General features: G+C 43.4%; 1 protein-coding gene across 6 annotated transcripts; it reads left to right on the plus strand.

The window, feature by feature from the left end:
• Positions 1-229: 229 nt before the first annotated feature.
• On the plus strand, positions 230-18,439 carry tmcc1b (transmembrane and coiled-coil domain family 1b). 6 transcript variants are annotated; one of them, XM_035778426.2, is made up of 8 exons: positions 230-355; positions 3,052-3,226; positions 6,710-6,754; positions 8,525-9,311; positions 12,665-13,090; positions 14,428-14,948; positions 16,789-16,924; positions 17,101-18,439. In XM_035778426.2, exons 4-8 carry the CDS (start codon positions 8,706-8,708, stop codon positions 17,413-17,415), a joined length of 2,004 nt encoding a protein of 667 aa, XP_035634319.1. In that variant the 5' UTR covers positions 230-355; positions 3,052-3,226; positions 6,710-6,754; positions 8,525-8,705; the 3' UTR covers positions 17,416-18,439. The 6 variants fall into 6 exon arrangements, with proteins under 6 accessions (XP_035634319.1, XP_052383152.1, XP_035634322.1 ...); XM_052527192.1 differs by having other exon boundaries at positions 277-369; positions 9,043-9,311; XM_035778427.2 differs by having other exon boundaries at positions 281-369.
• Positions 18,440-18,924: the final 485 nt, after the last annotated feature.

An 18,924-nucleotide genomic window follows, 5' to 3' on the forward strand; every position in this document is an offset into this window, starting at 1 on the left:
CAGCCTACCCTGGACAAACCCGGACGACGCTGGGCCAATTATGAGCTGTCCTATGAGACTCCCAATCAAGGCCGGATGTGATACAGCCTGAATTCGAACCAGGGACTGTAGTAGAGTGCCTTAGCCCGCTCTGCCGCTCCAGAGCCCATACATATATATATATAGATGTTTTTTTTTACCTTTTACATTATAATATTGAAGTATCTTACCAGACGGTTTGTCTGCTCCATATCAAAATAAATGTCAGATGAGTTGCCCTATCACCACCTACGTTGAAAACGCTCTATGACGTCATCGTGGGAGTGTTCCATCGGGAGAAATGAACGTTCATCAACACAATCCTCTCAGCGCCCATGTAAGTTGTAATAGGTAAATTACACAATATAGTTTGATTGGAGAACTGTAATATCAATGTCGGGTATAGAATTGCTCATTTTTTAGTTGTATATTCTCGAAAGAGGTGTATTGTTTATCAACTTGTGTTCAACCTGGTGTTAGCTAAGCGAGCTGTGTAGTAGCAGGCTGGCTAGCTCGATTTAGCTGGCTATCGCTAAACCTATCTAGCCACCCTTAGCTAACGTTACTCCCAAACAACCTGTTCTATCTTACTAGATAAGCGTTAGCTAGTTGTGTGGGTGCAAGTGATTTACTTGAATGTGTCATTATTGTTTGGGCATGAGCTGACTACGGTTTGTGTTGGGGTGTGTCAGCATTCATATATGATCAACCATGCCCTATCACACATTTCCAATAAACATATGCGCGCTAGATACATTGTCATTGAATTAAACTAGCTAACGTTTGCTATTAATGTTGGCTAAGTTAGTAAATAGTTAAATAGGTGTAACTTGTTATTCAGTGTGGTATCTAACTGGGAGGGAGTAGCATGGACGCCACTCAGCCTGTGTAACGTCGGGATGTGCTGCGGTGGAAATCCACGGTCACAAACCTGCTAGCTAACGTTAGCTAGCTATGTCGTTACATCCTACAAAACACCGGGTGGGTGGATGTTTTCAGGCTGTCTGTGAGATCATTAGCCATACGCAACAACAAAAGTGTGTTTGAAAACAAACCATCTTTTTCATGTTTTGTCTATTGCCAGGTTAGCGTTTTAATTAGGCCTGTCCACGATAGTGGATGTAACATTAGCTAGCCTCGATTAAAAAAAAATCCACACCTATGCTAATAGCTAGCTAAATGCTCATACCATGCTCATATTGATGATGCTGGCGGTAGTGTTTGGCCACTGACGGTGACGTTTGCGCGGCTGTCATTTTCTATTCTGAAATGGGATGGGATAATTGTTCTTTTCCACTTTATAATCTCGGTAGTTAAGGTATGTAGTCATTTGCTTAGCAATACCTTGCCGTTAGATTGAAGTGTGATTGTAAATAACCAAGTGTTTTTTAACGCTAGCTAATTACGCACAGTCCGGTTTTGGGCGTGAACACCTCCACATATCTTGCAGCAAACACATTTATCAACGGCTATCTGTCTGATTACGTTTATCGGATTAATTGCGCTAACAGCTCTGCGTTTAGCTCGGTCGTCAATTAGCTAATGTCTCCTATTGTAAAAATAACCCCCACACAACTATTATTTCATTGATTGGAAAATCGATCTCAGTCAGTTAACTAAGAAATAGCAAGCTCACAGAAATAAGATACTCAGTGGAGGCAAAGTTGGCTATCTAGGTAGCCGACTGATTGTGGCAGTTGAACTAATCTCACACGATTTAGCCAGGATTGTATTAGGCCTAGCTATTCTAGTGCTTTGCGTTGACAGGTAGGCCTGTCAACGCAAAGATGTTGGCATTGGTTTGCCTATCCCAGGCCAGTGTCTGTGCACCTGTTTTGTCTTAGTGTTTATGACAGCCCACTGGACTAGACAGAAGGATATGCAGTGCAATAGCAAATTGAATCTGGAGAATGTACTGTATTAAGTAAGTCCAGTGGTGTAAAAATACTTGAAAGTACTACTTAAATAGTTGTTTTGGGGTTATCTGCACTTTACTTTACTATTTATATTTTTGACTACTTTTACTTCACTACATTCCTTAAGAAAATATTATACTTTTCACTCCATACATTTTCCTTGACACCCATAAGTAGTCGTTACATTTTGAATGCTTAGCAGGACAGGAAAACAGTCAAATTCACGCACTTGTCAACCGAACATCCCTGGTCATCCCTACTGCCTCTGATCTGGCGGACTTACTAAACACACATGCTTCATTTGTAAATTATGTCTGAATGTTGGAGTGTGCCCATGGCTTTCTGTAAATTAATACAAGAAAATGGTGCCATCTGGTTTGCTTTAATATAAGGAACTTTAAATAATTTATACTTTTGATACTTGATACCACAGTTATGAGTGAGTCACACATGTGTAATTGAACTCCAGGGAGTTTCTCAAAAGCATTATGATCATATTTAAGTAAATTTGTAGGCCATGGATGAACCATGATCTTAACCCTATCAGTCCTGAGATCCCAGCAAATATCATATCTGACTTTCATTTGTCTGCATGTTCAGCCCCTACATTAGCTTCACAAATACAATTTTGTTTACAACCATTTTCTTTATAGGACAACCAGGATTACAAGTAGAACACAACAATTTGTCATACAACCGGTGCGTTCATGAGTTTTATCGACAAATGTCAATACAATCAGGTCCACCAAAGCAAAAACATGATGAATGCTGTAAGTACAGAATTAATTGTGTGGAGTTTGACAGAAACTGTGAGCTTATTATAGACTCTATGTCCTGGGATTTCCAATGATCTTCTATGTAGAAGAGCTCTTTGGACTCTACGCCCTTGTCTCACAAACACCGCTCTAGCTCAGCCCCCACTAAGCACACAGACTAATGGAATCTACGGATGCAGAAGAAATAGACCAATTCAATTGTACAAACCAGAAGCTCAAACACAAGGTTTAAATTGGTTTAGAAGTCCAAAAAGCACCAGCGATATGGTGGGACTCATTGGGTTAATGGTAAAGATGTTTGAAAACCTGCCCTGACATATTTCTACCCTCTTTCACTTCAGCATGTGACATCCCGAAACATCAGTGGAAACTGTTGACCGAAGAGGAAAGAACATCCCAGCTCTTGTACTTTGAAAGAGTGTTCAAAGGAAGTGGGTTTTGGAAATTTCCTTGGAATACTTAGGCCTTTTCTATGCAGTGAAATCCCAATAGGCCTGCTGATGACCGGAATTCAAGGTATGCTTCCCAGTAAAGCCAAACTAAAGTAGCTAGCCAAACTAAAGGGATCCTAGACTAATTGCCAATTGCACCTTTCCGAGAGCTATTTTTGGGAAAAAGAAGGCTGCTTTTGAGCTTTAAAAAATGGAGCCTGAAATAGTTGTGGCATTAATGTTACAGCCATGTTGGCTTTCATCAGAATGAAGAATAGGTTTTGGTAGATGAACAGTGGTAAAAATAGATGAGAAGATGGATGCAGGCAGACACAGCTCATTAAGACGTTGTCCTCCTCCTGGACAAAGGGCCCTGCTGTAGATGCCATGTGAAAGTAGACCGTTACAGTGAATGGACACAAGTACAGATATGGTTGCAAATGTGGTAGATACATTTGCATTAAGTATCTTCTCCATGTAGGCACATTCAGTATAGACTATAGAGAGAGACACACACACATTACACACATGCTGGTGTGACCTTGGAAGGCTGCAGTGCATGAGGTGGCCGAGGGGAAGAGGGGGGTGATCTCAATTGCATACTCCTCGCGTCCTCTCCTCAACTCCTCTCCTCAACTCCTTCTCAAAACCCATTGGAGGAGAAGGTCAGAGGGAAGTGACCTCTGGCTTTCTCATCCAATGGGTTTTGAGAAGGAGGGAGGATGCAATTGAGATCTTCCCAGTGATAGGAAAGTGTTGGCTGACTCACTTCAGACAGAGATAATGTAGCACCCTAAAGGAGGAAAAGAGACTGGGGTGTCATGGTGTGCTTCACTGTGTGAATGTCTGTTCGTACACTTGTCCATGTACTTGTAGATCGGGGCGGCAGGTAGCCTAGTGGTTAGAGCGTTGGGCCAGTAACCGAAAGGTTTCCAGATCGAATCCCCGAGCCGACAAGGTCAGAATCTGCCGTTCTGCCCGTGAACAAGGCAATTAAACCACTGTTCCTAGGCCGTCATTGTAAATAAGAATTTGTCCTTAACTGACTTGCCTAGATAAGTAAAATGGATGTTTGAAACTGCAGCAGTGGATATGCATTTTGGACTAAATCTGTGGCAGTAGGTAGTCTGATATTACAGCATTAGGGCTTGTGTTCCATTAGCCTATGAGCCTATCTGATTGTGGCAGAGGGTGTTTTATCCATACGATGGTTTGGGGTGCCTGCTTGTTGACAGTGACGTACAATAGCTGTGCCGAGTCTTGGAGTCACTCCTGTCTATTTAATAATGCATTCATAATGCCATTAGACTCCCTAATCACTCTGTGGAACATGCATGTCACTGTGTGTGCTTTTGTTTAGTTTCTGTGTAGCCTACCTGCTCACTTGTTAACCACTGTGTCCCCTCAGTGAATTCAGGCCTGCAAATGAGCCTATATATAGCCGGACCTTTCAGTCTCGCATGCAATAAGTTAAACATGGGGTGAAATGAGGAGGGGAACGGGTAAGAGCGTTAGGGGATTTCCACTGATAGATGAGGAGTATGCAGATATATATGCCTGTTGTTGACATCTACTTTAGCCTATTTGGTGAGGTCAAGTGTTAGTTACGGCTAAGTGTGCAGCGCTTCTTGGCGAGATTAGCCATAGTGTTACCTCAGTGTTGGGTTAATGTTACAGGCTTAGTGTTCCAGCTATGAGGAAGGGACTTACTCAAATGAAACAATCTCTCAATCCTATCCATTTGGGATACTTTCACTCTGTCATTAGTAGTGTGTTTTTCTATGCTGTATTTGGGCGTTGCGTTTCTTTCTGCGTCCTCCAATCTGCTGATGTGAGGGGAAATTCTGGTGATGTATCATAATTTGCGAGTGGGTAGGGAGTTGTGTGGGAGGCATCGTGTCCTGCTGGTGCCAGTAAACTGGTGGTGACTGAATTCTTTCCCTTTTCCTCTTCCTTTAGTTTTGTGCGGATTGGGCGACTGGTGTGGTTGGTGGGTTCCACTGACAGGCACTTACTCTGTCCGACGCGGCACCCTGTCCCATGTATAGTGCACTACTTTTTGACCAGAGCCCATCAAAAGTAGTGTACTATGTAGGGGGATTTGGTTCCATTTGGGATGAAGGCTTTGACTCAAAAGCAGGTTCTTTGCTCACTGCACAAAAGGAGCTCTGCTGGTCAGCGTCTCTCAAGCTTTGAGTCAAAGTTTTGAACACTTATTTTAACTTAATATAATACATCAATAAAATCAATTTAGCCTCAAGTAAATAATGAAACCTGTTCAATTTGGTTTAAATAATGCAAAAACAAAGTGTTGGAGAAGAAAGTAAAAGTGCAATATGTGCTATGTAAGAAAGCTAATGTTTCAGTTCCTTGCTCAGAACATGAGAACATATGAAAGCTGGTGGTTCCTTTTAACATGATTCTTCAATATTCCCAGGTAAGAAGTTTTAGGTTGTAGTTATTATAGGACTATTTCCCTCTATAATTAACCTTCGACTATTTGATGTTCTTATAGGCACTTTAGTATTTCCAGTGTAACAGTATAGTTTCGGTCCCTCTCCTCACTCCTCCCTGGGCTTGAACCAGGGACACAACGACAACAGCCACCATTGAAGCAGCGTTACCCATGCAGAGCAAGGGGAACAACTACTAAAAGGCTCAGAGCAAGTGACGTTTGAAATGCTATTAGCGCGCGCTAACTAGCTATTTCACTTCTGTTACATTTCACTTCTGTTACACCAGCCTCATCTCGGGAGTTGATAGGCTTGAAGTCATAAACAGCGCAATGCTTGACGCACAATGAAGAGCTGCTGGCAAAACGCACAAAAGTGCTGTTTGAATGAATGTTTACGCGCCTGCTTCTGCCTACCACCGCTCAGTCAGATACTTAGATACTTGTATGCTCAGTCAGATTATATGCAACACAGGACACACTAGATAATATCTAGTAATATCATCAACCATGTGTAGTTAACTAGTGATTATGATTGTTTTTTTATAAGATAAGATTAATGCTAGCTAACAACTTACCTTGGCTTACTGCATTCGCATAACAGGCAGTCTCCTCGTAGATTGCAACAAGAGAGAGGCAGGTCGTTATTGCGTTGGACTAGTTAACTGTAAGGTTGCAAGATTGGATCTCCCGGGCCGATAAGGTGAAAATCTGTCGTTCTGCCCCTGAACAAGGCAGTTAACCCACCGTTCCTAGGCCTTCATTGAAAATAAGAATGTGTTCTTAACTGACTTGCCTAGTTACATTTTTAAAAATCGGCAAATCGGTGCCCAAAAATACAGATTTCCGATTGTGATAACTTGAAATCGGCCCTAATTAATCGGCCATTCCGATTAATCGGTTGACCTCTACTCCTGAGTAATCTGTATGGAGTCATCACTGTGAGGTTTTCCACACACCTTCATGTCATGGTCTCATATTTTGAGTGTGCACAGGGCAGTGGAGATGTTTGCTGTTAAGATGAGGACTTCTCAAAATGTATTCTAGGAGGAGTCCCTCGTCATTGGTTCCATTTTGATAGTGATTTCCCTCTGATGTTGACTTCTTCCTCCGCAGCCACTCCTGAGCTGTAAGCCGGAAAGAGGAGAAGCTGGACGGAGGGTAAGATCTATCTCCCTGGCTCTTTCTTTTTTTCCCCCTCTTTCTTGCCACCTGTTTCTTCTTGCTCTCTCCTTTCCCCTCGCGCTCTCTTCCTCCATATCTCTTCCCCCTTTCTATGCAGTGCTAAGTAAAATACAGTCTTTATATAAAGTGCCTTCCTGGAGCTCAACTCTCAGACGATGTGGATTTAGCCTTAGCCATCTCCGCTCACGGCTCCATGCTTGATCTGGTCTCTGAGGTCCAGGCTCTCTACAGGGATATCATGGTGCAACTCTGGGTGCCTCAGCCAGATAAGAACCCACCAGAAGATTCCATTATATTCATTTATATTTTGTTTCATTATTACTCATCTTTTTCATACTATTTACTTTAAACTCATTCGAAATCCTCAAATGATATGTTTTTTTCCAACCCATTTTAGTAAAGAAATAGTTTCTGAAATGCTGTGTATCTTATATTAGACTACAAACGACTGTCTAAGTAAATAACAAATTAAGGCAGTGTTTGTTAACCTCTGCCTGACAAGGAAACCACAGTCAGATTAGGCTAGTTAACCCAGGTCCTGTGACATGCTTTCTTCCTCTAAAATTGCGTTTGCAATATGACACACTGAAGTGCCACTATCTATGGAAACTGTACAATAAAACCCCAGCATTTCAGAAATTGTTTTTGGAAAGTATTTTGTTTAGCACGACACCCGTCATTGCTGTAGAAGACTGCTTTCTATAGTAGAGTTGTTTTATAAGTGGGTTTGGACATCACAGACGTTGTGGTTTGGCTCATATGGATTTACCATACTGAACAAAAATATAAATGCAACAATTTCAAAGATTTTAGTTACAGTTCGTGTAAGGTAATCAGTCAATTTAAATCTATTCATTAGACCCGACTCTATGGATTTCACATGACTGGGAATACAGATGCTGGGCACCTCAGGATCTCGTCATGGTGTCTTTGTGCATTCAAATTGGCATTGATTTAAAATGCAATTGTGTTTGTTGTCCATAGCTTATTCCTGCCCATACCATAACCCCACAGCCACCATGGGGCAGTCTTTTAACAATGTTGACATCAGCAAACCGCTCGCCCACACGAGGCCATACACGTGGTTGTGTGGCTGGTTGGACCTACAACGTAATTTGAGAGAATTTGGCAGGAGGTGGCTTATGGTAGAGAAATTAACATTGCCTTCTCTGGTGACTGCTCTGCTGGACATTCCTGCAGTCAGCATGCTAATTGCACGCTGCCTCAACTTGAGACATCTGTGGCATTGTATTGTGATAACTGCACGGTTTTGAGTGGGCTTTTATTGTCCCAGCACAAGGTGCACCGGTGTAATGATCATCCTGTTTAATCAGCTTCTTGATTAAACAGGATGAAATCTGTCAGGTGGATGGATTGTCTTGTCAAAGGAGAAATGCTCACTAACAGGGACGTAAACTAATTTGTGCACACAATTTGAGAGAAGCTTTTTGTGCGTATGGAACATTTCTGGGATCTTATATTTCAGCTCATGAAACATGGAACCAAAACTTTACATGCTGCGTTTTTATATTTTTGTTCAGTGTAATATTGTAATAGAAAAATAATATTTGAACATACAAATATATATAAATCGAGTCAACTAAACTCAAGCCTCAATGTCTCAAAGCTGACACGAGTTCAAACTCTGCTGCTTTTTGTAATCATTGTTTTAATTCTGGTCCTTTCTTTTGTCCCATCCACTCACTGTTGCATGTCATAATCCATTAATTTTCCTTTTTGTGTTAGACGAGCATGTCTTTGAGCCAATCCGCATGCATGCGCACAGGGCCCGAGTGAGTGAGCGCCATACTCCTTGCTTCCCGACTTTTGAAGCTGCCTCTCAAAGGGGGTGTGGTGTTGGGGCGTAGCTAGACCCCCGCACCCCCAGAGTTAACACTGTGGCTGAGCATCAGCCTGGCGCCCCCTGATGGATCAGACTAGTAGTGAGCAGAGTCCTGAGGAGCCGGATGCGGGAGGTCGGGTGGAGCAGGAGGTTGGCCGAAGGGCATCTGAGTCGGAGCACGGCCTGTCCAAAATCACCCACAATGCACTGGAGAACATGGGCGCGCTTGGCCACGGCCTGAAGCAGCTTTTCCAGCCGCAGCGCCGCCGCTCGTCCGTCTCCCCGCACGACGCCGCCGCCTCCTCCTCAGGTGGCCCCGCCCTTGAGCCCCCTGACGGTGGGGGGCCAGAGGTTGGGGACACCCACTCGGCACCCGGTCCGGACTCTGACCCCCACACTACTTCCTCCGCTCCCCCTGCAGCTCTGAGCCGCGTTCTGCAGCAAATCCGTGGCGCGCCCCCCATAATGAAGCGAGGGACCAGTCTGCAGAGCCGCCGCACTAAGGCGGGGGGGACCGGGGACCCCCCCCAGAAAGGCAGCCCCCAGATCCACCGGAGGAGTACACAGGAGGTTATGCTGCTGCAGGCTGGCCGCCCGCGCTCCTCCTCCACCACGGACACGCCCACCAGCCCCGCCCTGGCCGACATGCTGCTCACTTCCGGGTACCACTCCACTGAGGAGCCTGACAGGGTGAGTTGAAACTTGGGCCCTGCAGGGGTTGATCCCCTGTAAAACCTACCCACTGGTGCAGACTGGCCACTGCAAGCTTTTCACTTATATTTAAAACAAAACATGTAATAAACAAGCAGCTGCTGCTAGAGAAAACGCATATCTAAATGGAAGCGCAGTATTGGAAGGTCAGAAATTCATGATGATTTACTGTGAAATGAAATGGATCATATTGGGCTAACTGACTTGCCTTCCTCTGGATGTTCTTGGATGAAGGAGTGAAAGGAACTGTCATTACTGGCAGGTCAGTGTGTGTATGTGTGTTGGTCACTATGTGCTCTAAGCCTTTCTATATTTAGCTGTGGCTGTCTCCAAGAGTACTTCAGGTCAGCCAGCGAAGGCTTGACTTGCAGGCCAAAACAAGCTGAAAAGCAGATGGTTCCCTGACATCTCTGACACTGTCCTCCAACATTTTAGTTGTAGACTGGTCCTCGCTGGAATTGCTCAAATCCATAGAAATTGAGTACACTGTATTAACAATATTTTGCCAATGAATGAATACTGACTGACTTAGTAGCAGGACAGTGCATTTCTAAATCCTTCACACTGTTGGGATTGTTGAACTCCTAGACAACTAGTACAACTAGCCCATCATTGTGTCTGAGGTATACCCATCATGCGCAGTGCATAACCCTAGCAGTCACCTCACAATGCTTGATGACACCACCAAGCCTTTTGAGCAGGAAGGGTATGAATCGGGCAGTAGGATAACCAACCTGAGCAGTCTGTTCCACCAACAGCAGACCTACTGTGTGAACTGTAATTAACTCGTGTTACATGAGCAGCTAACAGGCTCGTGGCTAGCTACAGTAGCATCTGGATGTGTCTGTAGTTGAGCGACACAGTCTGTCGGTCTTTGAGAAAGCAAAAGTCCTGTCCACCCCCACTGGGCTGTCTGTTACATAAGCTGTCTGAACTGACAGTGATGGAAGGTGGGATGGGAGTGCAACTCCACTGTAGTTAGTGGCCTTCGCCTGGCCCAACCCCCCAGAACAGGCCAGAATTAATGATTTATGGTCCGATCTCCAGCACCGACATTCTAGAATCCCACCTCTCTGTGTAGAAAATAGATTTGAGAACATAACATTTATTTTTTTTGTTTGAGAATAAAGCTTTAGCTTATTCAGTTAAGCCACCTCATTTACCGTGAGTAGGGAAGTTACACACACACACACACTGTGTATGGCATCCCTGTCTGATGGATTACTGCTCAGTATATAGACATGGATTCCTCTGGAGATTATTTATGGAAGGTACGACTTGGCTGTTTTTTTTTTTTACAAATTATTAACATGCTCCTTTGTGGTAAGTCAGTCTGAGGTAACATTATGTAGGGTGTCCAGCCACTGCCCAGAGGGGGGGAAAATGTCATTTCTGTATGTTATAATAGCAGAATCTACCACAAACCCAAAGCTTCCTTATGTTATAAAATGCATTTTGCCAAGACATCTGATTATTCGTGTTCTGAATCGTTCAGTGGGGTCTTTCTCTAATGTGTCATTAACGTTATGTCCAAAAGGGTCAGGTTTTGTATCTTAATATATCCGATAATGAGCACAGAGCTCTGTTGATATGAGGATTTACAATTTTGTCGTTGTCCTCAGTTGTTTCCGCGGGTCACAAAAGGAGCATTTCACAAATGTCATTAAATGTAAAAGGCTTTGACAATAAAAAGCTTGGAACATGCTCAGTAATCCATTGCCATTTCACTGAGCAACGCTTGTTTTTATGAGGAATCTTCAAAAGAGGAATTTCGACTTAATATGAAAAGCGTATATTTCATGTCTCAATCGATATCCATCTGACCTCTATTGTTTTATGTCCTGCGGATTCGAGAATGACGACTAGTTCAATGGGAAAGTGAGCCTGTCAGAATTAAGGCTACGAGTTTCCTTTCACCGAATCCAGCCTAGCCGACGCGATAGAGATATACCCTACGGTTTAAAAGTTCGGGGTCACGCAGAAATGTCCTTGGTTTTTATTTTGTCCATTTTAAAATAACATCAAATTGATCAGAAATGCAGTGTAGACATTGTTAATGTTGTAAATGACTATTGTAGCTGGAAACTGATTAAGTTTTTTTAAATGGAATATATACAGAGGTCCATTACCAGCAACCATCACTCCTGTGTTCCAATGGCATGTTGTGTTAGCTAATCCAAGTTTATAATTTTAAAAGGCTAATTGATCATTTGAAAACCATTTTGCCTAGAAAGCCAGCATCCCGGAGTCGTCTCTTCACTGTTGACGTTGAGACGGGTGTTTTTGTGGGTACTATTTAATGATGCTCCCAGTTGAGGACATGGGAGGCGGCTGTTTCTCGAACTAGGCACACTAATGTACTTGTCCTCTTGCTCAGTTGTGCACCAGGTCCTCCGACTCTTTATATTCTGGTTAGAGCCCGTTTTCGCTGTTCTGTGAAGGGAGTAGTACACAGCGTTGTACGAGATCTTCCATTTCTTGGCAATTTCTCACATGGAATAGCCTTCATTTCTCAGAACAAGAATAGACTGATGAGTTTCGGAAGAAAGTTCTTTGTTTCTGGCAATTTTGAGCCTGTAATCAAACTCACAAATGCTGACGCTCCAGATACTCATCTAGTCTAAAGAAGGCCAGTTTTATTGCTTATTTAAGCAGAACAACAGTTTTCAGCTGTGCTAACATAATTGAATAAGGGTTTTCTAATGATTTAAATAGCCTTTTAAAATGATAAACTTGGATTAGCTAACACAACGTGCTATTGGAACACAGGAGTGATGGTTGCAGATAATGGGCCTCTGTACACCTATTTAGATATTCCATTAAAAATCTGCTGTTTCCAGCTACAATTGTCATTCACAACATTAACCATGTCTACACTGTATTTCTGATCAATTTGATGTTATTTTGATGGACAAAAGCAACTTTTTTTCTTTCAAAAACAAGGACATTTCTAAGTGACCCCGAACTTTTGAACGGTTGTGTGTGTGATATAAAAAATAGGTTGTCATTTAGTCACCATCCTACAAGGGTAAAAACTAATTTTTGAAGGGATTATGATAGAGACATGAGGTTTGGATCACTGGGTTTTCTTAGGTGATTATCTACACAATTAACATTATTTTACACATTGGTCAAAATGTGTTTTTGATTGGAGACTCTGTATTATGATGATATGGTGTTGGCTGATTTGATCATGTTTGCCTTATAGTTACTTTCCACTCCATTTAGGCTACTTTTAATGCTCTTCCTCAATCTTATACGACAGTCTCTGATCTATCCTTCTCTCCTCCTATATTCTCTTCCTCCTCGTTACTCTGTCTTACCTGAGTCAGCTGGATTGTCTGGACGGTTCCGGCCCGGCCGTATCGCCCAACGCCCTCTCCTGCGGAGCCGACGGTTACGGGCTGGACTCGGTCGACACCACCCCCGACCCCCAGCGCACAAAACAGGCCATCGCCCAGCTGCAGCAGAAGATCCTCAAGCTCACAGAGCAGATCAAGATTGAGCAGACGGCCAGAGACGACAACGTGGCCGAGTACCTGAAGCTGGCCAACAACGCGGACAAGCAGCAGAGTGCCCGCATCAAACAGGTGTTTGAGAAGAAGAACCAGAAGTCGGCCCAGACCATCCAGCAGCTGCAGAGGAAGCTGGAGCACTACCATCGCAAACTGAGAGAGGTGGAACACAACGGTATCCCCCGTCATCCCAAAGACGTGCTCCGAGACATGCACCAAGGCCTCAAGGGCGTGGGCGCTAAGGTTAGCGTTATGAACATTTTAACATCACATGTACTTTCCTTATGAGGTCATCCCACTTATTTTTCACCAGTGTTATTTCTACCACTAGTGTGCCACTGCAACTGTTAATGTGAGTACTACCACCGCCACCATCAAAATCTAGTTTGTCTGGTCTTAGCCACCTGTCCTTTTCAGAGTAATTAGCAGCACACAGTTTCGAACAGAATTCAATAGATTGTGTGTAGAATATGTATGTCTCAGACCTGGGTTCCTAAATACTATTCGAAATAATTTCATACTTTACCTGGGATTGACTGGTGCAATAACTTATAGAAGAGTCGCAAACCGTACCCATCAGTCACTCCAGGCAGACTAAATCAAACGCTAAAAGTATTTGAAAGATTAAGTGGTATTTGAACTAGGGGTGTGAAACGTTTTAAACTAAATCGGGATTCCTAACGTTAAGAATAATCCCAAATGGAAAAAGTATTTCCTCCCCCACACACTATGAAAATCAAAGTGCAGGTGGCTCGCCTGCTCTTTCTCTTCGCTAATGATGCATGTGTGTGTTCAGTCTTTGGTCTGTTGCATGTAGAATTTCCTAGCCTGTTCATAATGTTTCTCAACTTCAGTAAACCAATAAGTTAAGAAATTGCGAAGTACATTGTGCGGTACAGCTTCTGATTGCCGACAGATAGGCCTAGTGCACAATTCTGCCTGGTGGCCGACCTGCCTATACTCTGCCCCTCCCATCTCTCTCTGTCGCTCGCTAAGTGTTTGCGAAGCACGGCAACTAATCAGTCTCCGTTTTTTAAACTTTTATTTAAAAAAAATCTTACCAGTCGATTCCTATCGAAGACATTTGTTCTACTAAATGTTTTGTTAAGGTATTTAACAAATTTTAGACCTAAAGTTGCGCGCAGTCAGTTCTTGATTATTTGAGTGACACTTTTGGTAGTTAGTACCGCTTAAGTGGTATTCCTTTCCAGACAAGTAAAATGCTCGTTCAGTCGCGCTTCGAAACTATCTCCAGAGTTTTTGTGTCAACATTTTCAAAAGCTTAAACGTACCCTTACAGACAAACATGCCGTGGCTGAGGCACCTTTAAGGGTATATGACTACAGAAGTATTAATTTCATTGCCCGGCCCAGCGGTCATGCATTAGGACCATTGCATTAGGACCAGATTTATTCTGATAAATCGTAAAAAGAAAATGGCAGTTGAAACGTTTATCAAAATTGTCCATTTGTCACATCCCTAAGTTGAACCCAGGTCTGGTATCTCTGTCCCACGTGTTTTCACTACCACCGTAGTCCCCCCTCCCTCCCTAGTTAGTAACTGACCCATCTCTCCAACAGGTCACCGGTGGCCTCTCCAGCTTCTCCCACGCCACTCACTCGGCGGCCGGGGCCGTGGTGTCCAAGCCTCGAGAGATCGCCTCCCTCATCCGCAACAAGTTTGGCAGCGCAGACAACATATCTGCCCTGAAGGACTCCCTGGACGAGCCCCAGGAAGATGGTCAAGTTTTGGGGACTGGGGGGTCCAGGACCCTGGGGGGGGCTTCTAGCCCCAAGTACGGCAGCGAGGACGACTGCTCCAGTGCCACCTCCGGCTCGGCTGGGGCCAACAGCATCACAGGGGCCCCCGGGGGCCCGCCCAGCTCTAAGGGCTTGAACACACTGGAGCACGGCCAGAGCTTGGGCTTGGACACGCTGCTCCACGAGGTCCAGGAGCTCCGGGACAGCCAAGGTCGGCTGGATGAGTCGTTTGACAGCCTGAAAAGCCATTACCAGAGAGACTACACCATGATCATGCAGGCCCTGCAGGAGGAGAGATACAGGTCGCCACTGCATGCCACACACAACCGACAACGCAACCGGTATTAAATAGACTAGACCAGTGGTTACCAATGGGTCAATCGACTGTGTGACCTTCAAGGCAATTTTAGTTGATCAAACATTTCTGTAGAAAAGGCTACCTGGGTGGCAGGTAGCCTAGTGGTTAAAAGTGTAAGGCCAGTAACTGAAAGGTCACGGGTTCGCATCCCAGAGCTGACTTGTTGAAACATCTGTCGATGTGCCCTTGAGGTCATTTAGCAGACGTTCTTATAAAAAATCATTTAAAAGGTGAATTCATCTCCCAGTGTCTGGTGGAAAGCGGACTGAACCAGGTTTTGCTCTAGGATTTTACATGTTCTTAGCTCCATTCTGTTTATTTTTTTTATCCTGAAAAACTCCCCAGTCCTTAATGATTACATGAATACCCATAACAATTCAGCCACCAACTGCATTAAAATATGGAGATAAGAAGTCTAATCTAATGTGTTGTATTGGATTTGCACCAAACATAACAGTTCAAATGTCAGTGTATTTCAGTACATTACAATGTAACGACTCCAAATCCAGTCCTCCATGGGTTGATACATTTGATTTAAGTATTTAATAAGAATATTTCATTCATTCAGATCTAGGATGTGTTATTTTAGTGTTCCCTTTTATTTTTTTGAGCAGTGTATATAAGCACGGCATGTTTGTCTGTTGTGCTTATATACAGACCCATGGAGGTCTGGATTTGGAGTTGTTACATTGTAGTTACTCAAAAAGTACACACCTAGCTTAATTGACGGAGTGAAAAGGAAGCCTGTACAGAATTAAAATATTCCAAAACATTCATCATGTTTACAAATTGTTGTCCTGAAATTTGAACTGTTATGTTTGGTGCAAATCCAATACAACACATTAGATTAGACTTCTTATCTCCATATTTTAATGCAGTTGGTGGCTGAATTGTTATGGGTATTCATGTAATCATTAAGGACTGGGGAGTTTTTCAGGATAAAAAATAAACAGAATGGAGCTAAGAACATGTAAAATCCTAGAGGAAAACCTGGTTCAGTCTGCTTTTCACCAGACACTGGGAGATGAATTCACCTTTCAGCAGGATAATAACATAAAACATAAGGCCACATATACACTGGAGTTGCTTACCAAGAAGACAGTGAATGTTCTTTACAGTTTGAATTTAGATCTGCTTGAAAATCTATGGCAAACCCTGAAAATGGTTGTCTAGCAATGATCAACAACCAATTTGACAGAGCTTGAAGAATTTTGAAAAGAATAATGGGGGAAAATGGTACAATCCAAGTGTGCAAAGCTCTTAGACTTTACCCAGAAAGACTCGCAGCTGTAACCACGGGCAAAGGTGCTTCTAACATGTATTGACTTCGGGGTGTGAATACGTATGTAAATTGAGATATTTAATTTTCAATATATTTGCAATAAACTAAACATGCTTTCACTTTGCCATTATGGGGTATTGTGTATAGATGGATGCATGAGAACAATCTATTTAATACATTTTGAATTTAGTCTGTAACACAAAATGTCAAGTAAGTCAAGGGGTATGAATACTTTCTGAGAGTACATACTCACTGAACTCGGCAGTTACTCAAGTTGCTAAGAGATGCAAAATACCCTTGTTACTAAATTTAGAATACCGGTATACTTTCTCAGTTCAAAGGAACTCTTATCACTCAGCACCAGCAAACATTTCCACTAACACTTCCTTTCATGACACATTTTATAATAAATAAAAATAATACATGTATATGTAACAAAAGCAGGGAAAAAAATGTTCAAATTGATTTTTTGTCCTCAGAGGGTCGGGAGGGGTTTAATGAAAGGAAGTGTTTGATTGGTACCGTGTGTGTGTGTGTTCAGGTGTGAGCGTTTAGAGGAGCAGCTGAATGACTTAACAGAGCTGCACCAGAATGAGATCCTGAACCTGAAGCAGGAGCTGGCCAGCATGGAGGAGAAGATCGCCTATCAGTCTTACGAGAGAGCTAGAGACATTCAGGTGGGTTTTGTCAACAATTGAAATAAGGATTATTTTTTTACCTCGTAATTTTTAGCTCCTTTGAACTCCATTTGTTCTTCCTCCCCCCTTGATATGTTTTACGGTAGGGTGTGTTTGTGGTGAAGCGAGTTGGTGACATTCCAACCTGTTTAACCTGCCCCCCCCCCCATATGTAGGAGGCTCTGGAGGTGTGCCAGACGCGTATCTCCAAGATGGAGCTGCAGCAACAACAGCAGCAGGTGGTCCAGCTAGAGGGCCTAGAGAACGCCACGGCCCGGACCTTGCTGGGCAAGCTCATCAACGTACTGCTAGCCGTCATGGCCGTGCTCCTGGTATTCGTCTCCACCGTGGCCAACTGCGTGGTGCCCCTGATGAAGACGCGCAGCCGCACCTTCTCCACGCTGCTCTTTGTCGTCCTCCTCGCCTTCCTGTGGAGGAACTGGGAGGTCATCTCGCAGTACCTGGATCGCTTCCTGCTGTCCCCTAGTTGACCTACAGGGGTGGGGCTCTCTTAATGAGTGACGAAGGGAGGCGACGGTGGGGCGGGGCTCCCTGAACAATGAGGGACAGGCCTGGTGGGGGGTGACTAACTAACAAACCCCGTACTCTGCCTCTGATGCATGTGGTGGAACCAGGCCAGCACAAAGGGCAGGTTTAGCGGAAAGGAGGAGGAGGATGAGGAGCCAGGAGATCTGCACACTTACTTCTCTCGCTCTCTCCAAGCAGTGAAATTGTTTACACGTGGAAGATGTTTTCTTGCTTTTAGAATTGATTCAAGTGGTATTGAATTTTTCTTGTTATTGCAGTCATTCATGCATATGCTTGAGGGCTTTCTCTTGTGGCATGATTGGGAAGGTAAACAGCTGGCATGTTGATGATCCACATGGCTAGTGACTTTACCCTTTTTCCGTTCTCCTTTTCACTACATCCAAAATCTCTCTTCCTTTTCTCTCTTTAACCCTAAAATCTCTCCTTAACCCTAAAATCTCTCCTTTCTCCCTTTTCTTACTCCCAATATGTTCTCTTCCGTGTTTGTCTTCCTCTGCCCCTCTTCTCAATCATCCCAGTCTTTGCCCATTTCACTAAATCGCTCTTCATTTTGGGAGGTTTGATGTGACTAGCTACAGTGCACTGCTGTGGACAAAATCAAATTTATCACTGGATCAAGCAAGTGATGGGTTCTTGACTTGTTTCTATTGGATGAGCTAAACGCGACGTTGGGCCTGATTGTACACAACATACTTCCGGCGCCGACAGAGATGGCCGCCTCGCTTTGATTTGATTGGATCAGGACTGAGTCGGAATATGCTCAGTTTGAAGCCCCGCACTCTTGGCCTGGCCTGTTGGATCTGCCCCTGCTGAGACTATAAACTAATCTATAAACTGAATGAACATACTTGAAGAGCTGTGAAGCTTCTCAGTCTTTCAGTGCTTCCGTACTGTTTCTATTAGTGACAATGAAATGTAAACTTTTTATTTTTTAAAACAAATAAAACATGCGGTTTTAAAAATGAATTGAGTCAACACATCCCTTTCAACCTCAAGTTTTTGACGTGTTGCAAATGTTGCCTATATTGACAAGCTAGTCGAGCTCCAATGTCCTCAAAGATGGAAGGCAAGCTAGACCTTTCAAGCCAATGAGGGCAGGTAAGTGTGACTGGGTCATAGGCCACATCAGTGACAGCTTCAATGGCGTTGTTTATACACTCCATTTTAAAGTAATCAATTTCCTTCAATGGCAGATGTCTCCTGACTCTAAAGTATTCCCACCCAGTTGACTGTTAAAATAGTGTAAGCCCTCCATGGCAATGTCTATGCTAAAATGGGTTATCCTTAAGTATCACAACAGGCACAACTCCAATATAAAGTCGTTTTTTCAGTTGCAGAAATGCCACATGCGTCCACAACCTAACAATTATAAAACTTGGATTCGATCAAATAACCCCCACATGGATAATTGGCAAATATTTGTTGACCAAATTCAACTCAATAAACTATAC

This window comes from Oncorhynchus keta, chromosome 10 (genome assembly GCF_023373465.1).
Source record: "Oncorhynchus keta strain PuntledgeMale-10-30-2019 chromosome 10, Oket_V2, whole genome shotgun sequence".
NCBI classification, from domain to species: domain Eukaryota; kingdom Metazoa; phylum Chordata; class Actinopteri; order Salmoniformes; family Salmonidae; genus Oncorhynchus; species Oncorhynchus keta.